Source organism: Pyrgilauda ruficollis, unplaced genomic scaffold (genome assembly GCF_017590135.1).
Source record: "Pyrgilauda ruficollis isolate IOZ18807 unplaced genomic scaffold, ASM1759013v1 scaffold8, whole genome shotgun sequence".
Lineage (NCBI taxonomy): Eukaryota > Metazoa > Chordata > Aves > Passeriformes > Passeridae > Pyrgilauda > Pyrgilauda ruficollis.
In genome coordinates this window covers 12,667,396-12,693,244 of record NW_024529932.1, presented here as the reverse complement: position 1 = coordinate 12,693,244, position 25,849 = coordinate 12,667,396, and the positions used below count along the sequence as shown (strand labels likewise).

The following is a 25,849-nucleotide window of genomic DNA, read 5'->3' as shown; positions in this document are numbered from 1 at the left end:
CTTGCCCAGAGAAACTGTGGATGCCCCATCCCTGGTGGCTTTTAAGGCCGGGCTGAATCGGGTCTAGTGGAAGGCGTTCCTGCCCACAGCAGCAGGGCTAGAACCAGATGATCTTTAAAGTCCCTTCTAAGCCAAGCCATTGTGCGATTCCGTGACCCCAGGGCTCCCGGCACTGCCCCAGCGCCCGTCCCGAGCCGCAGGACGCCGCAGCGCGCCCGCCGCCCCGAGCCGGGCGGGGCCGGGCCGGGCCGCGGGGGCGTTCCCGAGCCGCGCCGGGCGGAGCCGGGCGGGGCCCAGCCCGGCCTAACCCAGCACGGCCCGGGGCAGCCCGGCCCAGCCGTGCGGAGCCGTGCCCGCCATGGCCATCGCGCACATCGCCACCGAGTACGTGTTCTCCGACTTCCTGCTGAAGGAGCCGCCCGAGACGCGCTACAAGGGGCTGCGGCTGGAGCTGGCGCTCGACAAGATCGTCACCTGCATCGCCGTGGGGCTGCCGCTGCTCCTCATCTCCCTCGCCTTCGCCCAGGAGGTCTCCATCGGTAACTCCGAAGGCAGCCCCCCTTTCCCGGCTCCCGGCGCCTCCCGCGGCGGACAAAGGGCTCGGCGGGCGGGGCGGCGGAGCGGAGCTCCGGGCGGGAACGCTCGGTGGGGCTCGGCTGCGGCGGGGCTCCCGCTGGGGCGGGGCAGAGGGCGCCTCTGGGCCGCGGGAGGGAAAGCTGCCTTCCCAGAAAACAGCCGTCCTGGAGAGCATCCCTGGCAGCAGGCTCATCCAGGTGTGCCGGGCCGCCCTCCCCGCGCTTACCCGTGCCCTCCTCCTCGCTGGGGCATTCCCTGGCCGCTGCCGTTCTCTCGACTCCTCCCGAGCAGGAGCTTTGTCAGCCCAGCCGGCGCATCTTGTCCCGCGGGAGCGACGGGGAGCGCTGAAGCCGTGCCGCCCTTTGTTTCCCGGCGCAGTTCAGCCTGGAGCAGGCAGCCGGGATGTGTCCCGGGAGGTGCCCGTCTGCTCCGCTCCCGGCGCGTGTGGCGGTAGGATCTCGGTGTCGCTCAGCTGTCAGGGACAGGTGCCATGGAGAAGGGCTGTCAGCGCTCTGCCTGGCGCCGCAGGCGGCTCGGTGGGGCTGGTGACCCTCAGGACGGGCAGTGGGAGAGCTCTCTAAAGCTTTCCGCTGCTCCTATCCCCTCCTGCAGCTGTTCCCGCTCAGTTTTCAATTTCTGCTGTGACTCGGTAGATGAAGCTATGCTTTACAAGTAAAAGGCCAAGTTTCCCAATTATTTTACCATCTTTTTATTTACCAACCTCCCCAAGTTACAAAAGTGATCATGCAGCAGCCCTTGGCATGAGGAGTAGAACGAAATGATCTTTGAGGTCTCCTCCAACCCAAGCCTTCCTATGATTTGCTAAGAATAGCACTATATGAATGAAGATCTCAAAGGTGTATATATGATGCTGTCCATTTTGAGACAGGGGTGAATCACAGGATTTCCAGCCTTTCAAAGAGATAGCTGAATTTGCTGTACCTGTTTATCGGCATTCAATGTCATATACCAGATCTCCATCATCTACAGGATTGCATGTCAGGAGAGTGGAGACTGGAATGGGACTTTGGATGAGTGGTGAATCTGTGCAAAGCCATCATGAGTAGCATTAGTCAGATACCGATTGCTTGAGAGATAAGATGCTCCAGGTTGCTGTATTTACAAACAGCTACACCCCTATTGCACCAGATTGCTGTGGCCCACAATTAACTGCGTGGGGAAGTGAAGGACAACCAGACTGGGAATGCTGAGACCAGATCTGAGCCCCATGGCAGCTCTGTTCATCCAGAAACTGGATGGATACATCCATATTTTTGCACTCTAACCTGCTTCTTTTAGATTTAGATCTGGTACTGATATATGCACATTTCTTCCTCTTAAAGCAATGAAAAAGAGGGTTTGCATTTCCATACAGTAGCTTGTTTGTGGGCCCCTTAATTCTTCTTTCTGCTTCTACTCTAGAATTGCTGGGTCCAGTTTGAAACAGTGCCTGGGTACCAATGTTTCTTTTATTTCTTGAATTTTAGTCCCTTACGCAAAGATCAAACACACAGTTGAACTGCAGAGATCGGTAAAGTGTGGCTTTCTTTCAGATGAGTTAAGTTCTCATCTTTCAATTATTTCTAGTTGAATCTGTGAGTGCAGTAAATTCATAAAGCAAGAATTAAAACAAGGGCTGCATCTTGCTAATGTTTCTTTTTGTTTATAATCCTGAGAACCTGTTAGAAGGAAACACTGGGTTGAAAACTGAGCTTTTTTTAGTTGAAAAAGAAATATGCAAATAAATATGAGAAGTACTTGTTATTGTTATTTCCGGGCATGGGTGAAACGGCACCACGTGGTGTCCATACAGAAAGTGATAGTAAATCAGCCATGCTGCTGTGACAGCTGTCACCTATTGCCCACACAGTCCTTGCAGCTCAGCAGGCTGGCTGCTTATGGGACACCCCAAAACTGCTTCCATTAAGGCATTTGAGGGAACACTGAGGGTTTTAGGGACTGCAAATGCCTGGTTGTCTGTGCTGTGGTGTTCAGCTGGTGATGAAATAGACAGCAAGGTTTGTTTTCAAACACTTTGTGGTCTAATCACTCTCTGAAAAAGCTCAGGAGTGCTAAACTGAGTGAAAATGTCAGGGTTCATTTTTAGGTCTGAAAAAGAGCAACTCAGAGGTGGCTGTGAAAGCGTTTGGTGGAAATACCTGCTCAGAGTACAAAAACTGAACACCCTTTCCAAAAATGAATGCTCAGCTCCTATTTCTGTTGGGATAATTGCATTCTTCCCACCTCAGGTTCTCTTGGCACCTCATCCTGTCAGCTTCCCTTCCTGCTGTGCTTTCCTGTTCCGCTGCAGTGTGGTGTCAGACACCTGCAATTTTCCTCCTACGCGCGGTTGCTCTTAATTGTGCAAAATCATTAAAATGCTTACAAAGGCTATGGAAGTTTTCTGAAGCCACCAAGTAACTTTTAGTTTTGATGGGAGTTTCAGGAAATAAATGAGATTCCAGCTGAATCACAGAGGATTTCTCTGCTGGAGGCATGGAAAACCCAGCTGTAGCACCCAGCGAGTGAGCAGTGCTGAAACTCTGGGGTTAGTGCCTGAGCCCTGCTTTGCCATTCTGCAGGGGCAGGAGGAGAACTAACCTGAGTTTACTTTTTGCTATATTTTAGAAACCCATGGGCAGTTGTAGTTTTGTGAGGATTTTAAGCTGGTTCTGGTAGTAGTTAAGCAGTGACTGATCTGTTGTCTGCTATCCCTGGGAGTCTTTGCTGCTTGAAATCCTGCACCTGTTACCTCTTTGCAGCTACACCTTGTTTTATACAATTTTACATAGTTTTATGCAATTCTGTATATACTGGGAATGGGAAAATGGAAATAATAGGATTGTGAGGATTGTATTGTACATGTATATTCCTTATATCGTGGCTTGATATTATTTCTTTATATTATTTGGCAGTTCTTGGGTAAATGATACTAGAAGTGGTCAGGTAGTGTGGTAACAGAAACCACCTAAATATAGCTACATCGGCAATTCTTCTTACAAAGGGGGAAAAAAAACCCCTGAAAGATGGGGCATCCTCAGCAGTGTATGAGCCAGAAATGAATAGTTTTATTTGTGCCATTTTTAGTAAGAACAGCTCTGAGTCAGGATTGAGATTCCAGTTTCTGAACTCAGATTGTGTATTGCAAGATGCGCTTTCTTACTGTAAACACTTTGGCTGAAAACATAGATGTTTATTTATTTATTTATTCCCAGGGTACTGCCTGGAGCAGGATGCTGCAGCCCTGAGCAGGTACAGTCAGATAAGCAGAGAGGAAATTGAAACAAACTGCTTTGTTTTGGCCTCTGCCAAAATTCAGCTCAATTCTGGAAAAAGTATCAATGGCTGTCTCAGGTTGCAGCTGAAAGAAAAGCAGATGTGAGAGCTGTCCGCTCAAGATCAAATATTTTCATTTTTTTCTGTAGGAAGGCAACTGTGAGCTGCTCATCCAGGTTTGTCACCAAATGATGTTTGACCTCCTGCATACAACAGCTTCCAGGCACAGCTGTGCGATGGGCAGCATTCCCTGCAGCCTGTGTGGGAGGTGATGGCTGGGAAGGGACCAGAAGGGAGGGAGAGAGCGGAAAGAAGGGAATTTTGTGGTGACCACAGCAGCCCTTACATGTTTGGTTTGGGTGTTGGTTGTGCATGGCTCATACATAGCTGGGATGAAGTAATCCACTTGTTTGAGCATCTCTGTTTTATCATGTAAGAAAACACCTTGTAAGCCTTTCCAGGATGCAGAAGCCATCACATGTTGAGTGTAGACAGCTGGGAAACTTGGTTATAATCATAATGAAGGCTTGGTTGGTGCAGCTGGCTTATCAGTTGTGGCAGGATGCTGGGCTAGGAAGTACCAGACCATGGGCCAACCCACAGCATCTGCACAAATCTGTCAAAATGTTACCATCTTTTTTCCCTCTGGTGCTCTCTCATGTATCTTACCATGCTGGAGGATGCTCAAAGGTGGGAAGGTGGAGCCTTGCCTTGTGCTCTGCACACCACGGGGTTAATGCACACCACTGACCACTTTGGACTTGCCCAGTGGTGGCAATCCTTACTTGCCCTGCTCATTTTTCACCCAGTTTATGGGCTCTTTTTTCACCAAGTTTGGTTTTTATTTTAGTTTCCATCCTTGCAGTTGGCTGCCTGTGGGATTTGAGGTGCTTTGGCTGGCAGAAAACACAGTGTGAAGGGTGTTAGTGGGGAACTCTGGGTGCTGCATCCCAGAAGCTTTTGTGGGAGCCACGATGGCATCAGTGCATGTCCAGCTGGGCCTGTATCTCTCTAGATAAGTTAATAATGTGTCTGAAGCAGTCATGAGAATAAAATGTGTAGAAAAGGGAAAAAAAAAAACCCCTCCCAACTGTGAGACTAAATCACAACGAATATACTGAAAAATAGTTTTAACTCTTGAATTGGGCTCTTTTCTTCTCTTGTACCTCCCTGTTTGGTCCTCCTTGCTGGTGTCACTCTCTCTTCACATTCACAAGTTCCTGGGGAGGCTCTTAGGAAAAAATCCTATCTTGTGACTTCGTAAGAGCTGGGGGCTAAAGTTGTGTTGGGTGTAATTAAGCCAAAGACTATTACTATGGCAGCTGCTGGCTGAGAGCTGGAAAAACGCCTCCCAGAGCTGCTGAAGCAGGCTGTGTGCTAATAGCTGACTGTTGCACACCTTGCATTTAATTCAGCAGGATGCTGTGAAACCCAGGGCGTTAATGAAGAACTGAGACAGCGAGTGTGTGAGTAGCCTCAGCCCAGAGCAGCCAGACCGGCTGAGCACTCCTGTCAGAGAGGTGCAGATCCCAGCAGGATACACTGTGCTGCTCTTTGGCATGTAAGGAGTGCTCAGGAAAGAGCAGAAGTTCCAGCATCAGGCACAGGCCTGCCTGGGCAGCCAGGGCAAACTTGTAAAAACATTTGCTTTAATATCAAGTTATGAACTGTCATTGTGTGAGCATCTTCAGCTGCTGGTAAGATTTTTTCTGTTTAACTCCTATAGAGCCAGCTTTACACTTCCTGGGGAAACGACGGTAAGCTGCTTTAGCTGCCAGAGTAAATGTAAAAATCATGGGCCTCTGGTGTTGCTGAGATTTGGGGTAGCACCCATGCTGGCAGGGAAGCTTGGTGGTCATTGCTACTGTTTTGTAATGCTTCTCCTTCAGATGAAGGGAAACTTTCTTTGTTTTCCTTAAATCTCAGTGGTGGAAATATAATTCACAATTCCTATTCCCCAGAATCAAAAAACTTATCACTTGATAAATACCCAGTTCTTTTCCCACGAAACTTTCTTTGTTTTCCTTAAATCTCAGTGGTGGAAATATAATTCATAATTCCTATTCCCCATGAATCAAAAAATTTGTCATTTGATAAATACCCAGTTCTCTTCCCAGTGCGTGATTTTGAGACTTCTCTGAGGAATAACTTGCAGCCCTGTAGAGAGAGAACCATACCTGCTAATTCCTCTGACCCACTTCGCTTAAACATTGTATCACCTGAGCTTTACATTCTGCTCATACTCCTTTGCCAAAGTACCCCTGGGAAGAGGTTCTTTTCTCCAGTCCACCCATTTGCTCCATACTTTCTTCTTCAACAGATTCTGTTTCACCCAACCTTCTACTTTGCTCATTCCTTCTGGTCTGCTCTCCACATGTACATTTGTTTCTTCTTTGGTATGCATTGGGATGCCTTTTTTCATTCTTTAAAATATTTTTTTTAATGTTGGTGTGGAGGATGTGTGTTGGATGGTGCCTGGCAGTCAGTGCATTGTCTATGTGTGCCTTGATTTTCTTGTTTAGGTTTTTGTTTAGTGGCTACTAAAGGGCACAATTCTTGCTAGAGGAAATCAGATGTTTGGGTATCACGGCAAGTTCATTTTGCCTTGTGGAAAATTATAGTAAAAATTACTGGCCAGGTTTTCCTCCAAGCGTATGCAAATCTTTTTGCAGTAAGTGCAGTGTGTTGGAAGCCAAATAATTACTTACTGAAGGTTTAAGCCTGTCAACTGCAATCATTTGATCCTGGTTCAAGAAAAATAGTTAAGCTTGTGATTAACATTGATTTTTGAATGTCCTGTCTGTTAGCTGCAGTTTCTTAATTAGATGTGTAAGTCAGCAGAGAGGTTTTGAGCCACTGAAGAGGAAACCAGTCTGGCTTGCTGGCTTTACCCTTTCTTTCGTAAAGGATGCAGCCAGAGGGTGCTGATCCCTCAGCTCATCCTGCCTTGGACCCAGCAAAGCTGTCCAGCACTGAACAGGGATTCTCCTTTCAATCTGAGATTTCCTTGAGGTTCTGAGAGTTTCTTATCATAGACAGATTTCCTGCATAGGAGCTGCAGAAGAGCCAGTTGCAGGGGGAAAAAAGGTATTTCTGGTCCAGATGTGGAGGCAGTAGCTGGAATTTTGTTGGCAAAGCACCCATGAAGGTGTGCCACAGCTCATCCTTGCTGTGCACTGGCTGCAGTGACTCAGGCTTGTACTCTGCACTCAGTTGCATGCCTGCAAGTAATTCCTGCTGCCAACAGCCAGCCCCATCTGGTAATCTTAGTGCTCTTGGAAAAGTGTCATTTCATCATATGTGGCTGCACCCCTGCTGCTGCCTTAGTTTTCTGCAGCTCTTTCGGGGGTATCTGTCTTTAGGACAGCCATCATAAATGGCATTTTTTTAATCCTCATTTGTTAGCAAAAGTAAAAGTCAAGTCCTTATTGCTCCCTCTCCAAAGCTAATTTAGTATCAGGAAATGATTACAAAAAGAGTCTGTTGCCAAGACTAATGATAAATTGGCCAAAGACTGTTGTGGCAACTGCTTAACAAATGCAGTCTTTTGTTATTCCTCATCCTTCTTGCTTGTGTATTTTATCTCCCTGTTGTTATGGGCTTGTTAGCTGCTTTTCTCTTTCCCAGGCTATTACTTGTGGGAGCAAGGGAAGGCAGTGGCTTCATGTCACCAAGCCAGGAGGCTGTTCCTGTGGTAGCAGAGGACTATTAGCCTCTCATAAACCAGCCTTGTGCATAGCTCTGTGCACAGCCAGTCTGTGGAAGGCATGTAGCCCTGTGCCAAATTTCTCTAATAGAAACTACGGATTTTCTTTTCAACTTCCTCCAGAATAGTCCATAGATTACATAAAGTAACATAAAGTAAATTATCTCTCTATACTGCTGTTACTCCTTTGGAGGAGAGAAGGAAGAGAAAAAAGATGGAAAATTATGACCATTTCCTGAGGCATGTAATGGTCTGTGTTTTGTATGGATGATGCACAAAAATATCTTCCCTATATAAGTCCTAATATTACTACCATTACTGCAAAGTTGTAATTTGAATTAACAAGTGTTTACAAACAAGACTGCAATCAGATAGTTAAAAACCAGTACAACAAGTGGAGTGTCCCCCTGCTTGAGGCTGAGCTCCATCTGCTTGGCTCCCAAGTCAGGTTTTTCGTGTCCCTGCTGAAACACTGGGGATTGTGAGTGATGGTCTCTGCTCTGCTGCAGCATTGGCATTGCTGTAGCTATTCTGGTGTGAAGCTGTGCACATGACATTTTGGAGAAGGAGGCTGGATGCCTTTTTCATCCCTAGTTTTGGAGAAGAGGCATGCCTGCCTTTTTCCTCACTTCTGCCTTTTAAACACTCCATCACTTTAAGTGGTGTTCCACCCATTAATGAGAATGAACACATGGAATGTGTTTCTTTTTGTGGATACACAAACATGAATAAGACAAACCATCTTTCTGAACACTCCATTGCTCTTCCTTTGAAAAGGTCCCTTGTTTGCTGCTCCACACTGGGCACAGCCACCAGCAGGAGATTGGTTAAATGATGAGAGCAGGGCATGAATGGTCCCTATCCAGTGGACAGCAGACATTAAATGCCTACTTTTTTCTTTGCTTTCTTCACCCCCCCCCTTTTTTTTTCTGCAATATATTGTTTCTTTGGTTTCTACAGCTAATGGAAGTCATCTGGAAAACAAAAACTCCCCAGGCTTTGGGGGAGTGCAAGTGCTTGTGTGGTGCCAACTTAGCTAAATCACGTGAGCTTTGCTCTGATAAACAGTGACTTGTTTTCCATAAGGGAGACTTGTGACAGGTCAAACCATGATGATCAAACCATGTCTTTATGATACTACAGCCCTAGAAATAATTATAATAGTGACTCATATGGAAAGGCTTTTATTCATAAAGCTCCTTGACTATGCTACATTGTAAAGAGGCTGTAGAAGTTACAAGGCGAATGCAGTTGGGTCCTTTTCCAAAAGAAGTTGTTATTCCCTGAAAATTAAACTAGCTAAAATGCAGGACAAATTATACAGGCTTGTTTTATATACTTACTCCCATAAAGCACAGAGCAATTCCATTAGCATAACTTAGATGAATGTGTTAAAGGGAAAAAATATAGCAGATTTTCCCCTGTTGGTCTTTTGATATTGGCAGAATTGTTGCTCTTAGAAGAAATGTTCATGGAAGAGCCATGTCCACTCTGTGTAATTATTTGGTGAAATGACTGTCCTGTTGCAACATTTCTGAAAGCCTGGTGGAAGTGTATGTGTGTTGGGGGGATTGCTTTCACTATCAAAGCTGCAGGAAGAAAGTTGAACCCCTTCATCCTGTTTTACTGGTGTTACCTGAGGAGCCACTGGTACTCCATGCCCCATAACCACTTTTCCTTGTTGAAGTATGCTGTGGGAGGAGTTGCCTGGTGCCTGTGACTGGCCAGAGCAGAATTTGACCCTTAGGCTGGTAAATAGCTGCTCTTGCTGTCAGCTGGGGCCTTGATCTTAATTTGAAGCTCCTGAGCAGGTGGAGAGGTCCTGGGAGTAAATGGACAGTGTTGTGCATAGTCTTGGACACAGCACCTCACTGCACTGATGAGGAGGGGCCTGGCACCCTTTGGAGGTATCTAGGGCCACAATTTCTCTGCCAAAAATTACAGGAGGAAGTCCTTGTTTTCACAGATATAATGTGAACCCTTCCAAATAATGTGCAGTCTCAGAGGCAGAAGTAGCAGCACCCTGGGAAAACCTGCCCTTCCATCATTGCAGTGACTGCTGGGCTGCAGGAATGGTGTTGGAGGTCTTGTTAGAGTAGACATGTGAGCTGTAGGTTGTGCTTTTGGGAAGCTGTGACTTGATGGTGTGTGATGGTGTTTGTTGCCTCGGGTCTGATCTGGTCACACTTTGTATCTGTTAGTTCCCCTTTGGCCAACCTGGGTTAAGTGCAAGTGGGAAAGGTCTTAAATGTCACATTCCCCACAAGACTTACGGAAACAGACCTAAAAGATAGGTGTTCTAATGTGCTGTCTCAACCCTTAGGAACATCCTTAGATGGATCCCTGTGGGAGTTACAGCCTTTGGGGGCAGTGGGAACTCAGGACCCTCCTCCCTGCAGGACTGCTGGGCTTTGTCTGATCACTTAACCTGATAACTTTGGATACCATAACATCTTAAATGTGGGCTTTTCTTCCTAAACTTGTTTTTTGCCTTTTTAAATATCTTTTGAGGTTGCAATAACTTTTGCTTTGTTTTCCCAGGTGCTCAGATAAGCTGTTTTGCACCCAGTTCTTTCTCCTGGCGACAAGCTGCTTATGTGGACTCCTACTGCTGGGCAGCTGTGCAGCAGAAGCAAGCATCCCACAACAACTTGGAAAACATACCCCTGTGGCTGCATAAAGTATGTATAGGTCTCCATCTCCTGGCAAAGTTATTCCCATGTAGAAACCTACCTTTGTCTCACTTTTCTTGTTTCTCTGCTCTGCTGTAGTCCTTGCTTTCGATTTGACTCTGTATTTTTAGAATGTTTTCTTTCCCTTACTTCCAAAGAGGGTAGTGCTAGAGAAGGTATTTTCTGCTTTTAAATAAAGGGTCTGATAAAATAATCTGACACAAGAGAAATGTTAATGTTGCTGTGTTGTCCTGGAGTGAATGCTTCACCTGGCTTTAGCCAGGAACTATTTTAAAACTGGAATACAGGACACAACAACTACCTTAATGCTTGTAAAAGCTTATTTTAGGAAAACAGGGTAATAAAAACATTTTATATTTTTATTGTGTTACCCTTGGCCAGTTGTGCATGGAGAGAGAGACTTGTGGCAGATAGGCATTTTGGGGGGAGATGAAATGAATCACTGGTACCAACAGGTTCAACCCCTGTCTTCAGCGTGCTCTTCTGCATGTCCGCAGGCCAACCATGAGCTGGCTTTCATTGCTTCAGGTAAAGCAGTATCATATAAAGCACAGAAGGAAATTTATTTTATGGGTTAAAAGTGCAGTAGGTATTGAGATACTTGAGCTGGCTCAAAGCAGTTAGCTGGGGTTTGGCAGGAATTACACACTGGGTTAATGCCATGACAATGCCTGGAGCTGACTCAACTCGAGAGGCAGCTTTGGCTTGCTTGAGCAGTGCTGATGCCAAAGTCAGAAATGCCTGCTGGGCTCTGCAAATTTGTGTTCTGCCTTCCTCAGCCCTTTTATTACTTGCCCCAGCAAATAAACCCCTGGCATCTGGGAGCAGAGGAGAACCTGGTTCTAGAGGGAGCTCAGGTATGAGACCAGCAGCACCTGTATTTCTGGCTTTTGCTTCTGTATCCTGAGCCTCAGATTTTATTATCCAGTCATCTGGTGGTATAGTCTCTGAGATGCTATTCAAGGCTGTCTCTGATTTGTTTGCTGACTCAAATCATTAATTGAGGATTTACTTTTGTCTTCTCCAATTAGCTCCAGTGATAACCTTGACCCCATAGGCATGTGTTTCATGAATATTAAAGCCAGACTCTGTTGGTTTCTAGCCTGGACTCTTCCTTGCGCAGTTAGGGCTCCACTTCAGCCAGACCTTCTACAGAGGCCAGTTGAAGCTGCTGGAACATCTCAGAGTGCTGGAAACTCCACCTGCAGCAAACAAACTCCACCTTGCTGCCCCTTTCTTTGGAGGGAATGAGCTCTTGTTACCCAAATTTTTTGTGTTGAATTTCATGTGATAGTCACCTGCTGATAGCATTAAGTCTGCTTGTTTGGCAGCCACGAATAGCTTAAGGGCTCATACTTTTATGATGCAACCCATGTTAATTTGTTGACTAGTGCTGTATCAGAAACTGCTGCAGTTCTCCATGACGTGTATGGCATATGATGTTTCCTTGTAAATATCCTGCAGACTGTCTGCAGGAAGTGCATCTGCTCAGCTGAGCCAGGGGCTGTAGCAGAGGCTGGTGACTCATCTTCCTAGATCCATGATTGGCCACCCACCCTCTGATCCAGACATTGGGAGCTGCAGGTGCTCTTTGGAGGTCAATACTAACTAATATACTTCTGGTTGTTCATCAGCCTCCGTGCTTTACGAGTTTACAGGGAAGGAGTGGTATTACAGCTGTTTAACAGTGAACTTTGCTTCCCACTCTGGTATCTAAGGCTGTTCTTTGCATCCAGGGCCAACAGCTGCTCAGTGGTTTGGGATCGCTTCTGCAGTCAGACTTGGGTTCCCCCCCAACCCTTGCACTGCAAAATATCTACAAGCTCATTGCTCTGCAGATTTTGGCTAGGTAATTATTTTAAAAATGGCTGGAGCAGAGCCTTTTGGGAGCACAGTGGTGTTAAGGAGAAAAGGGAGACTTCCTGTGCTCAGGTTAGTGGAGACCTGACTCTGCATCTACAGGGATGTACACAGAGGGACAGCAGGGCTCATTAGGCCCAGTTATTCTTAACACTTAAAACTTTTTTCCTGCTTTCTGGGAAGCAGAGCTTTTATTTGCAGGGCATCTCAGGTTCTTTCCAAAACTCTGACTCACTTAGTATCTCACTATATTGGCATGCTGGAAGGGTCCATAAAAAAACACTTAAGGAGGCATTCTATTAAGTTTTGGGGGAATGAGATTGTAGGCCCCATTACTGATTAAAATGGATGGATTTCCTTCTGGCATGCTCTCTGTGCTGTGTCAGAAGTGCTGCCTCCTGGGGCAGTGCTCAGAGTGGCACAGAAGGAAGTAGGAGCAGGTAGATCTTTGGTGACAAAGCCAGCATGTAGTGACCTGCACTGCTTTTGTTCTCAACATCTGGTTGCTCTGGAGGATTATCAAACTCTCCAGAGGTGTTTTGGTGGGTTTTTTTTGTTTGGTTTTTTTTTTTTTTTTTTTCAGAAAAACTGAAACCTTTCCATCTCCCTCCTATTTCAGAGTTCAAGTTTGCTCTGGGATTTTTGGTTTTTTGAACAGTAAAGTGTAAGTTTCAGTTCTGGGCACTCCCTCAAGCTTGGCACCTTTACTGGTTGTCCTTTCTGCTCTAGGAGATCTCTCTCAGGGGTTGAATTTATCAGTTTGGAAGCGGAAAAGGACCATACTGCAAACTTCAGGGTGCCTTGACTCTCCAGTGGTCATTGTGCTCCTAGAGGGTGCCCAGGACCTCTCTCCATGGAGAACAGGAGATCTGAAATTTCCAGTGATCCTGGAAACTCCTCACAGTGGATAACCCTTTGCAGGAAGCAAAATGAGTTGTGTACTAAAATGCACAATTCAATGAACAAAATACCTGCAGATGAATATAAAGAAGAGACTGTGGTAGGTCCTGCCTGTATTCTTAGTTTGATGCTAAGATTTCCTTCTCTTTGTCAGTGAAAGAGCTGTCAAAATGATTATATGGCTGAGTCCCCTGACAACAGTCCTCTTCAGGTTTTTCATTGAGGAAACTTACTCTGGTCAGGCTTCACTATTTCATTGCCTCTGTTTTGTTATGGGATTTTCCCTTCAGGTTTAATTCCCTTAAGAGGTTTCTTGTGTCTGTCTGAAGTGTCAGAACAGAGATGTTGGTTTCTAGATATGAGTGGTAAAGACAGACAGTCAGTGGTGATGGGGATGGAGGAGTTTTGTACTTGACTGCCCTGTGCAGGTAGTTTGCTTATTGTCTCTAAAGATGAGTGTTCCACGTCACAAGTTATTTTTGTAAAACTTGTCTTGATCCTTAACTGGAAGAAGAAAAGGTTTTGGCCATTGTGTGTGGGCAGTCCTCGCAGTCTAGTGGAGGAGGAGAGGAGGGGACTGCATTGTGAAGCCTTTTTAATCCATAGTGCACAGAGAAATTTATAAAAACTCAAGCAGGAGAACAGTGAGCATCATCTTACTGGCTCTTGATAGCAACCAAGCAAGTTGAGGGGTGGTTGAACACTGAGTGATGACCACTTCATAGCCCTAAAATTTGGATTGCTAGGATGGAGCTGCCTATGACCAAGAGTCTTCTAGGGATTTTTTAAATAACTGTATGTTCTAGTCTGCTATAACTGGGGAGAAGCAAAGAAGATAAGGTAAGCAAAGAAGATAATGTAAGCAAAGAAGAGGTTTAGGGTTGTTCAGAAAAAGGGGATTTGTACTCATATGAAATGCAGGCAAACAATTCATCTGACTGAAAGAAGGGGTCCTCACATGTGGCACAGCCAGGAGAGGTCAGTTGTCAGGCTCAGATCTTTCAAACTGCAGGACAAGTGCTTTGGGACCTGCTGGAAGCATTGCCTACAGAGAGTGGGTCTGCAGTCTTCGTATGCATGAAGTAAAATGATGTGAAAACTCTCTCTTTTTGTAAAAGAAATAAAGTTAACCATGGACCCTAGAGTTGTTCTTTGAGTCACTTGTCTGTGAATACGCCAAAACAAACCTTGGGGTTATTTATTATATTGCTGGTACAGTTATAATCGTGATTTTTACCTGGTTCTAGTGACTCATTGTTTGTGCAACTTCTTAGTTGACTGAGGGCTCCTCACATTTCACCTGTAAACCCTTCCCAGAGAGATTAAGGGCTGTCAGAGCAAGGACACCCATATGCAGATGCATTTAGAAATAATTTTGTGTAAGTGTAGTGCTAGAGCTACTTCAGTCTGTGGCAGATGGAGTCATCCACTTCTCTTATAAGAGAGAAGCAACAATGTGTTAATATAAGCAGAGAGTCAATGCAGTTCAATAAATGTGAATGTGGCAGGGGTTAATCGAGGTTCATTGGGAAGATACATTTCATTATTTAGTGCATAGAGGACAGAATGAGAATTGTTGGAGAGACCCTCCTGTTGAGTCATGAGGTTCAGAAAGGATTCCTTTGTATTCTGAATTTCTCAGAGGGGAGTTCAGGTGTGGATAGGTTCAAACTTCGCCCCAGACCACTTAACAGTTTATGTCTAAATGATTGTATGTACACTGTCAGTCCTTTATATCACTTAGCTAAGATTTCAAGCATGCTGTTAATCACCTACAGACTGTGTGTTACAGCAAGGAATTTCTCAGCCTTGAGGAGTAACCTTGAGAGGTATCCCGCTCAGGGGGAGAAGCTGGCATGCAGTCTGTAGCCATGCAGGAAAGCTTACCAGGCCTTGGGCTGCCCACTGCTTATGGAGTGTGATGATTGACTTGTGTGCACCAGCAAGAGGTCTGGGTCACTGTTCCAGGCAGCCCCTGACTACCATGTTGCCATCTGTCCCCCAAAGTCCAGAATAAACTGGATACAGCCATCACAGCCTCCACTGGTGATGATGACTTGAGCTAATTGAAACTGGAGAACAGTTTTGAAGCTGTATCAAAAAAGAAAGTATGTAACTGGAGGGTTAAAGATCACATAGGGTTTGAGATTCACCTGTGGGTTTGGAGACGGGACAGGTCCTCATTTGGAATGATCAGTCTTTTGTAGCTGTTTCTGCTGAGCACCTCCCATTGCTGCAAACAGGAACAGGGTCATATCCAGAGGGAGTTTAATGCCTTTGCTTCTGGAAACGTGTAATTACTGCCATTAGCCTGTTTGGTGACTAGTGCCTTTGCTTGGGCTTTTTCCAAAATTGGAACTGAAGAGGGAGGCATCTCACCACGTTCATGTATTTTAATGACGGCAATTCAGTGCTTCACTCTTTTAATTGTCTGCCAGTTAATTTTCTCAAAGCTGTTACCCAGAACTGTGCAGCTCAAGTTTTGTGCTATTGTACTTAAGTTACTCTCTGACCATGGTCAGGTAGGTGGAAGTCAGAATGCTTTCAGTCACTTGTATAGTGTTTGCCTAGAGGAAATAGGGACTGAAGATATAGTAAAATTAGAAAGCTGTTGTTTTCTAAATACCATTAAAGTTATTTTCATCTTCTTCCAGACATTTTTATCCAGACCCTGGCAAGCTTTCTGTAGATTAGGTCCTTGAAAATGCCCTTTGCGTCACTCCACCAATTCCAGCTATATTTTTTTGCATGATAAAAGCATATTTGAGATTATAAAGCTGTTATTTTAAATGCCCTTCTAACTTATTTGCTGTGTATTTACTTCATCTTAGCAGAGTTGAAGCTGGTGATGACAGACTATTTTGTGCTTTGGTCTGATTTTATCTTTCACCTTCAGGGAAGTGTGGCACTCATGCATCTTCCAAAGACAGCCTTGTGATTCCAGCACCTTGTGTGCTTCTGCAGATGCACTGCTCAAATGCCTCTTCTTCTCTACCAGTGTATATGTTCTTGCTGAACAGTAGCTGGGTACTAACAAATTTACTCAAACAGCCTGGAATGTTCTCAGGCCTCAAGGGCTTGTCAAGTGAATGACGTGCAGCAGTACAGGGGCAACCTCTTGGCTTCCAAGTGCTCTGCCTCCTTGGGAGCCTGCTGTTCCCCCCAGTGTGCCATCAGACTAAGGGCCAAGCAAGGCAGGAGAACCTGCTTCCATCATCCTTAGCTTTCGGGAGCTCAGCAGGACACAGCAGAAAACTTACAGGGCACTGCAGTTTGAGTCCCTGCTGCACACACCACTTACTTTGTCAGTCTCATGCGGAATCTGTCGAGAAGGAACTTGATAACTACACAGCAAAGTAAAAACTGAGTTTCACTTCTGGGCCAGTGTCTTCCTCTGGCATACCTTTGACCATACAGTTCTTGGGATCAGTGACGCTTCCTTCTACTTCAATGCTCAAACTGCCCAAGACTGAAGGGGCATTTCCTCCTTGTGCATTCGGCGCCTTGGGAGCAAATAAACCGTAAAACCATAAACCATAAAAGACAGGCTGATGGCACGTGATTGTCTGTGCACAAATACCACAGGGTCCTCTTCTTAGAATGGGAAGTCATTGTGTTTGACTGTCAAATGTAGTCAGATGAGCTGGACGACCCAGGTCTGTTGCTCTGAAACCTAGGACTCATGCCAGATGACTTTGCATTTTCACTTCTCCCTGTCATTCAAGACCTTAAACTTTAAATTTAATGATTCAAAACAATTTGCTGGTTATCTAAGCCTACTGTTACTAAGTAGAACAAGTGTATCTTTGATTTTTAAAAAAGCCAGGATCTGAGAAGGATGGAATTGTGCATCAGGTGCTGTGGTAAAGGTGACAAATAGAGACTTCTGTTCTAAGACAAAAAGAGCTGCACTAATGATTGTGTACTGCTCCAGTTTTGAGACTATTCAGAAAAGAATTGCATAGAGTTCACTTACACTGCCATAAGCTGCAGCTTTGGGAGTGATGAGAGCCTGGCAAGAGGAAGCCCAGCAAATGCATTGCAAATGTGCCTTTTCCCCAGCAGTGTGATGCTGCCAGGTGAGGAGGCCGTGGTGAAGGAGTTGAGAACAGGAGGTGCAAGATGGCAGAGGCTGGTTTTTTTAAGGCAACAGCCTAATGAGGGCAGGCTGGAAGGGGACATGGGAGGACATCTGGGATGGAGCAAGAGGGCTGCTGCCAATGTGCTACACAAGTGCAGAATTCTTTTGAGTTAGAAAGGAAGAAGTGGAGGCTGGAACAATGGAGGTTTGGGGCTGTAACTTCAGTGTGAAAACTATCTTGCCTCATGTCTTGTAGTACTCGGGGTAAAGAGATCTCTAGGATTGTATGGGATACTGCTGACAGCGTTTCCAGTTTTGAGGGTCAGAAAAGGAATTAATAAATCTTGTTATGCCTGTAAAATGTGAAAGAGTGAGTACTAAATCCTAGTGGTGTAAGCCAGTGTAAGGCATTTTGGTTGCTCCTTGCTAAATCAGATGTGTCTTTGTTGTGTCTTTCCCCACCTGGCATCAGTGCAAGGTGGCTCAGAGATGTATAACACAGGTGTAAGTGAAGTCAAACAGGCTTTGCAGCTATACAGGCAATCTTAAGCATTTGCTAAGACCTATGGAAAATGTGTTGCACCAGCTTAGAGGAGCTTAGGTGAGTAAAAGATGGGTTCAAAGACAGATTGTTTCTATTTCTACATAATACAGAATTCAGAGGACTGACAGAGCCTGGACATGAAACCATGAAGTTTTGGGTAAACCAAGGCATCAGGACTCAGACCTGGTGGCATTGTCCACAGTGATAAATAAGAAGACCAAATTTTTGTGTTGATGATATGTCCAAAATACATGGACATGCCAGAGCTTAACATCTCAATTGGAAGGTCTACACCTGGGAGAAGGAAGATGATCTGACGTTATCTGTTGTGTGCAGAGAGGAGGGAGAGGCAATAGTGAGGGCAGAGCTCTGCACAGTTTTAATGGGCTGCTCTGGGTAGGGGGAGTCAGTCATTTAAGGTCTAATACAGCATATGCATTCCTACTGCCAGTAATAACACAGGATTTTGCTTTGATGGTAGGTGATATTAGAAGTAATTTTCCTGAATAAAATGTTCCATAACATCAAATTACTTACTTTGTGCATGCAAAACTTTAATCTCTCTTGATTAATGCAAACACAAGTTAACATAGTTATATTAGGCCCAGATTTTCATCTTGTTAAATACCTGCAAATGTACGTGTAGCTTTTCCACTTGCAGTGATTAATGACTTCAGTTCAAGCTTACTCTGAAAATCTCCACTGGCTTTGCCAATGAACGTGCATGGGCACATGGCTGTAACACTTATGATGTCTTATATCTGTTTCATATTTGTTCAACTGATGTAAAGTTCCTTATGAACTGATGCTAGATTTGAGTTGTGTGTGCTTGCTAGCAAAAGCTGAATATAATGAATTAGAGGTTGGCTGAATTTGCAGTACATTTCATTACCAAACTGCTTGTCTAACCAGGTCTTACATCGTGGCTCTGTAAGGGTAATATTATGTATGATTTTATGCTTCTAATATAATGTCAGAGTACATAGAAACACCATCTTTCCTGCAGCTGGGAAGAATCAGAGTTAAAATTGCATGACAAAAACTATTTGTTGATGAATAGAAAAAAGATGGAAAAACTTCAAACTTGTATTTTATACCTGCTTTAACCCTTTCCCTAAGCAGTTGTGACCATGTAAGGGCTGACTTCTCAGTGCTGCATTGCCACCAGACCACTCTGATGCTGTGTGTTGGTTCCCATTTACATGTTATCTGAAAATATTTAAATACCCTGAAGTATTACATCACACCTATATCCTTTACAGTCACTGGATGCACTCTGAAGAGACGTGTGTCTGCAGGCAGAGGCAGAGCTGTAGCAGCTCTATTCATTAACCTCCTGACAGCTGGTGGAAAGCAGGAGAGATTTTGCTGGTATTGGGAGTGTTTTAGTTGCTGTGAACAGTGGTGACATATTGGGGAGGGAGAGTTGGATGATGCTGTCTTCTTTCAGTCAGCCCCTCTGATAGCTGCTTTGCTGTGCTATTTGTTTTTTCCCCAGGTTAATGCTGTATTTCTCAATGTCAGCTCCAGTGGTTCTGAATACGCAGAAATTGTTATCAGGATTGAAAATGTCATCAGGATCATGGCACCTTTTTTTTTCCTTCGGTGGGGGGAAGCTCTAAGCAGCAGCAAACTTGCTGGAGCTGTCTGAAAAGAGATTTTGCTTCCCTGCATATCCTTCCCTGCAATCCCATAACTAAAATTGGGTTTTAGTAGAAGGATTTAAGTAAAATTATAGGGATTTGCTAGGCCTCTAGGAAACATAATCCTTATGGGGAGTGATGGTGATAGGCTAACATTTTACTTATGCAGGGTTTTTGTCTCCCTGCAGTTCTTCCCATACATCCTTCTGCTTGTTGCTATCCTGCTGTATCTACCATGTTTGTTCTGGCGCTTCACTGCAGCACCTCACCTTTCCTCAGACCTGAAATTTATTATGGAAGAACTTGACAAAGCCTATAACAGGGCAATCAAAGCTGCTAATAGCATTCGAAGTGGAGAGCCCAGAGACCCCAGTGACTTGATTCCAGCTGCTAATGAAAACTTGACACAGAGGTAAGATGTTGGGGCTTGGCTTTCTCTGCTCTTCAAGTTCGTGACAGATGTGACATCTGTACCCACTTAGAGATGTACTGCAAAGGTTTGAATGGTGACCTGACACAATTTTAAGTTTGGTTAAAAAAAAAGAAGATATCTGAAATGATTACTTTGGCCCTTGGAGCTGGAACTTTTCTTTTTTCAAAGAAAACATGTAATGAGCTCTTCAGATTACTTATTACCTGAGACGTTCTGATTTCTTTAGTTGCAGTAGGTGTTAAGTAGTTTTGCCCACCAGTGTAAGAAAAGAGACACTTCAGTCCTCAGTTCTCAATGTTCTTGACAGTCGCTTGCACACTGTCGAGTTACTTGTCATCTCCTGTTCTTTAAGATCTAGGTCTGCAAAGCTTCTGATCAGAAAAATGATTAAAAAACCCAAATGTCAAAACCCACAAAAGCAACCCCTTCCCCTTCTGATCAAGTTGGTGCACTGCTCCAACCAGATGCAGTTCCTGCTTCTTTGTAGGTCAAGGGTACCTGTTTCTCTCTCTGTGTGGGGTTACAAGTAATGCAGCAGTCTTTGGTCTCTGTGAAATGTGGAGTTAGGTCTTGGCAAGTAAAAAGCCTTTTAGTGTTCTGTTACTGAACACGTGCTTGGAGAGTCTGCTTTTCTGCATGGATTTGCTTACTGCACCTGTTTCGTACTGGAAAAGAACAAAAATATTTTGTTGCTGTGAGGGCTGTACTTTTTTTTCCATTTTCCAGTGTTGGAACTCTTTTTTGTTTCTAAAGCGACTTTTCTGTATTAGAGTGTTGATATTTTTCATTTGTCTGCTATTCTATTGGTTTTCTACTGACTTCAATAAAACTACCCTTGATCTACCTCAATAAGAGGATGTGAACATGTTGGAGTGCGTCCAGAGGAGTATTGTCAAGATGAGTAGAGGGATGGAACACCTCTCCTACAGATACAGGCTGGGAAAGCTGGGGTTGTTCAGGTTGAAGAAGTGTCAGAGAGACCTTAAAGCACTTTCCAGTACCTAAAACTGGAGAGAGGGTTTTTAGAGGGGCGTGTTGTGATAGGACAAGGAGGAATGGCTTTAAACTGAAAGAATGTAGGTTTAGATTGGGCATTAGGAAAAAATTCTTCCCTGTGAGGATGGTGAGGTTGGCACAGGTTGCCCAGGAAAGTTGTGGATGTCCCAGCTCTCAAAGTGCTCAGGGCCAGGTTGGATGGGGCTTTGAGCAATATGGTCTTGTGGAAGGTGTCCCTGTCCATAGCAGAGCACAGGGATGTGGCAGAAATATATGATGTTTAAAGAACCCTTCTAATGCAAACCGTATTGTGATTCTATGATTTTAAGAAGGTTTCCAACCTTTTATCTCATTTAGAGTACTAGGTTTTGTTGGTATTTGGGGGAGGTGAATGTTGCTCTGATCTGTATGATTTGATGGGTTTTTTTCTCTCTTTTTCAGTTTGTGGGAAATATCTGAAAGCTACTTTAAATACCCAATTGTGGAGCAGTACCTGAAGACAAAAAAGAATTCCAAGTGCTTAATAATTAAATACATTACTTGCCGTTTGCTCACACTAATAATTATTTTCATTGCATGCCTTTATCTGGGCTACTACATTAGTCTCTCCTCTCTGAGTGATGAGTTTCTGTGCACTATCAAAACTGGGATCCTTAAGAATGACACAGCTGTTCCAGAAGTGGTTCAGTGCAAGCTTATTGCTGTTGGTGTCTTCAAGGTACTCAGCTATATGAACCTGATAGTCTATCTGATGGTGATGCCCCTGGTAGTGTATGCAATGTTTGTTCCATGGAGGTGGAATTCAGGTGTTCTCAAAGTGTATGAAATCTTGCCAACTTTTGATGTTCTGAAACTTAAGTCAAATCATTTTGATGACTTAAGCCTTTACCTCCTCTTTCTTGAGGAAAACGTGAGTGAACTTAAATCATTTAAATGCCTCAAAGTGCTGGAGAACATTGCAGTTTCTGAGAAGTTTGATGTCATGCAGCTTTTGGTGAACCTTGGTACTATTAAGACTGATACCATAGATGGGAAGCCAGGGACTGCTGAGTTGGAGAAGCCTGAAGGAACAACTACAGAAGAGCTGGAAAAAGATGCAACAGAGTTACAAGGTAAGCTGATCTAGATGTGTATTCCTACCAAAACCTTACTAATATATTCTGTATGGTAATGGACCTGCTTAGTCCTTGCTATGTTGCCTGCTGTGTGAGTGCTGTAACCTCAGAAGAATGTGGTGGTGTAAATCTGTGGCACAGCTGAACCCTGGATTGTTTGTTGGGTTGGTGGTCCTTGCTGGCACCTCTGCTCTGGCACTAACAGGCTTCATTCAGCTCTTTGAACTTTAACTGCCCAAGTTAAAATTAAACTTAGTTAAACTCTCCCTGCACAGTAGGAGAGCTTCAGGGTGGGTTGTGCTTGAAGCAGTTAGGGTGAGAAAGCTGCTGGTTTCAGGACATTTCTTCAGAAATTGGCTCCAAAGTGTAGTACCTGCTGCTTCTGCTTCTATTCAGGCTTTGGCAGAAGTCGTGGGTGAATATAAAAATAAGTCTGATGCTCAGAAATGCTGCTGGCAGAGGAGCAGGAAATGACAAAAGAAGGGAAGTGGGACTGGGGTCAGTAAACACACTCCTGTTCCCACTTTCGTAGAGAGCAAGGAGATTGTAAAGTGATTTTTATCAAAATGGTCCAAGTCAATCTGGATTGATGCAACGGTTTTCTGGAAATCCCATCAGTCTGCACTTGAGCAGTCACTCATATACAATCCAGTCTAGGGTTCTGTCCTAAAAATTGTGGCATATCTTAATTGTCAAACCAGTTCCTTCCTCAAGTGCAGAATTAGAGAAGCCCAATGTCCAGGGAGAGGTATAAACCAAAAGTGATGGTGCTTTAAAACATTTAGAAGCTTACCTGAGTATGTGAGCACAATGCTGAGACAAAGTTCAAGAGGTGTTTCAAAGGTAGGAAAAGAATAAATCTATTTTCTCTTCAGAAAGCTATGCCCTGTAATTAATAAAAAAGAAGCATCAGTACCCAGGGGTTAGCTGTTCCTCTGTCCTTGAGTCAAGCAGTTGTGCTAGGCTGAGATTTGGACAAGTCAGCTTATAAAACAGGAGAATTCAGAAAAAATAAGGAGAATTCTTTTTGAACCAGAAGAAGCCCTTTTGGCAGCCGGCTCTTGTGCAGCAGCTTGGAGTAGTTCTGACAGCATATATAGTTTTCCTTTCAAATCTGTCCATTTTTGAAATGACAGGTGGGTTTGGAAGTAAAATATAAGAGCCTCAGTGGACATCTGGGCTCAGGGAGCTGAAAAAGTTAATAGAAAATCTGACTCATTTTTATCTGAAAGCAGAATTTTTGACATTGTTTTCACCTCACGAAAACACTTCAAAGATCTATTTTTGTCTAGATCAGAACAAGCTAATGCTTGACGCTCTGTTAAAATAGATTGCAGAAAGAAGCTGCTGTGTTCTTGACCAGCTCGGGCTGGTGCAGCCCCTCTCCTTCTGCCTGGGGACAGCTGCAGGCTCCACACCCATCAGCAGAGCTTCACCCACAGCTTATCGTCTTTTCCTGTCCCTTCTGGTGTCAGCACGTTTTTATTAGGGCATGTGTTAGCAAACCAGTGGTATGGGCTGGCTCTGGCAGAGTGATGTGCAGGGCACCCGGGATTCCTGTGGGGACAGCACAGGCCAGCCAGCAGTGCAGCACAGGCAGATCCTCTGTGCACCAGAAGCTGTCGAGTGCTTTGATGGCCCTTTCTCTTCTAAAACTTTGCCTTCTCTTCAGTTCTGGCAGACCGTGATGCAAGTGGCAGTGTGAATACGAGAGAAGACAAGAGACTTCGCCAAAGACTTATAGATTCTTCGTGCTGATGCTTCCCAGCTGCAGGAGCCAGGAGCCCCTTCCCTGGGAAGGCTCCTCCACTGCGCTCAGCGCAAGGTGCTGCTCTTTAATGCAACCTTCTGAGTCCCCTGACAGTTCCCCAGAGGCCAAACTGGTTTACAGACTATTTGTTATATAATAATCAGGAGTCATGTGCCTGAAAAAGCTTGTTGTACTCTTCCGTTATTTATTTAAAAAATCAAACCATGCACGAGGAGGAGAAAGAACAAAACAATTCTGTCATGAGTAACAAGTGGTGTGCATTGAATGCAGTTGAAGCTGGCAGCTGGACAGAGCTCGCTCCATGCTGGACAGGGATGGGAAACATAACCCTGCAGTTAGCAAAATGGTACGGCCACATTGCATTCTGAAGCGTTGCTCTGCAGCAGTGGCCATCTCAGTTCTGGGGTTTAAGTAAATTCACTTGGGCTCTCTGACCTGGAAAAGAGGGACTGGGGGTGGGGTTTTATAATGAATCTGGTTAATCTGTCCTGGGTGGTGGCTGCCACTGGTACTGGCTGTGTCTTCAGGGAAAAATAGAGGTTACCCTGTTCAGCCTGAGATGTCTTGGTTAGTCATCCCAACATTCATGTCTGGGATTAAGTACTTGACACTGGTGGAAAAGAAACTACAAACAGTTTTAGTGTTAAGAAGGTACTGTAAATATTAGGGATTTTGAATTTTCTATGTATTAATAAATTAATATGTTTTAACATTGTTTTTACAAAATGTAATGATGTGTAAGCTAAGTGTTGGTTTAATTTCTATCCCTCAGTTGTTTTGGTCTTAGTGTCTAATAAATTTGCCTTGGAGTTTTGGACTGAAGATAAGTGAAATTGGTTATATTTTTGTAATGGTTTATTGAAATTGTTTTGTAATATTTTTATGTGTAGAATTTTTCTCAATGTGTTTGTAGTATCAAATGCAATATTAGTTATGCTGTTTTCCAAACCACACTTGAAAAAACAAAGTTGCATCAAAGTAGCATCCAAATGCCTCAGCAGAGCCAAGCACCCGACAGCCAAGGTGAAGTAGATGTAAATACTCTGAAAGGTTGTTCTCCCCCACACACATTGTGACTGTATTTTAATTAAAGATGCTTAAGTGTATTGGAACAGACAAAATAAGGACGAGTGTTTGTATACATAGGTTTGTTATCAGACCATTTGGAGAAAGTAGAATTCAGCTTTAATGTTGTCCCTTCTGCCCAAGACCTCAGCCTTCACTGAGTATTAAAATGACCTCTGTCTTGAAATACTAGATGCAAGGTGAGGTGGGTGGGGAGCGTGAAGCACCACAGTGGCAGTGTATATCTTTCACAAATGTGATATACTGACTTGTTTTTCTGTATTGTCCATGAAAGTGAAGTGACTTACCTGTCACCTCTTCCAAGGTGGCTTTTTAAACAAAGGAGGATGTCTTTTATAGCCAGGTAGGACTTCCATTTTCCAGTTCCTTAGTGTCACCCACTTTTGTGCTCCTGTCTGCTAGCACTCTCCATATGGTTGTGGATGAGGGGCAAACAGGAGTAAATGGTGTTACCATTTTTGCACAGAACACTTTATGTGCTGCAGCAGATTTCAGAGATTGTGCCCATAAATCAATCTGGCAGCTGCTGTGAACAAATGGATCTGAAAGTGCTGCTGTGCTACACTTAGGGCTAATATTACGAGAACTCTTCCATTTTCTTACAGCTTTCAAGTAAGACAAGCCTTATTTTAAAAGAAGTCTTTAAAGCCATAGTTTTATGCTACCTCTGCCCAGGACAGCAGCACAGCTGTAATCGTTATGTCTCTTGCATTACCAGCACAAAACAGGGCTTATGTTGGACACTGGTGGTCCACACTGCTGAATTTTACTGCCGTAATTCTGCCACCAAGCCTGTGATCCCTTTGACCTTTCCTAGATTCTGTCTGGCTGTGCTGATGTGTTGCTGATGGTCCTTTGTATGTAGGCAGTGCAGGTGCACATTGTGCATTGTATGTCTTGGACAAGGAGCTGTAGTGCAATACTAAGATTTTGTGATGTGGGTGTGTTTGAACTGTTTGATGTAAGTGGAGTTTTCAGTCTTTAAAATTCAAAGCTCCTGAAAGCCACATGTTCATGTTTCTTGTTGGATATTTACCTAACTTTTTACTAATTCTCCTTTTGTATTTAAAAATATGACTTGCTGCAGTGAATCTGTTGTTGTCCTCTATAAAGTGTTCAATAAAATGCCCATCAATCCTCCTTGGTTATATCAATTATAAAATAAAAAA

The 25,849-nt window shown here is 44.2% G+C and overlaps 1 protein-coding gene across 1 annotated transcript; it reads left to right on the top strand.

Moving 5' to 3' along the window:
- The first annotated feature begins 341 nt into the window (after positions 1 to 341).
- Positions 342 to 25,849, top strand: PANX1 (pannexin 1). The gene is made up of 5 exons (XM_041487274.1): positions 342 to 539; positions 10,100 to 10,239; positions 19,468 to 19,691; positions 21,150 to 21,820; positions 23,496 to 25,849. The coding sequence occupies exons 1-5, from the start codon at positions 359 to 361 to the stop codon at positions 23,579 to 23,581; spliced, it is 1,302 nt and encodes a 433-aa protein (XP_041343208.1). The 5' UTR covers positions 342 to 358; the 3' UTR covers positions 23,582 to 25,849.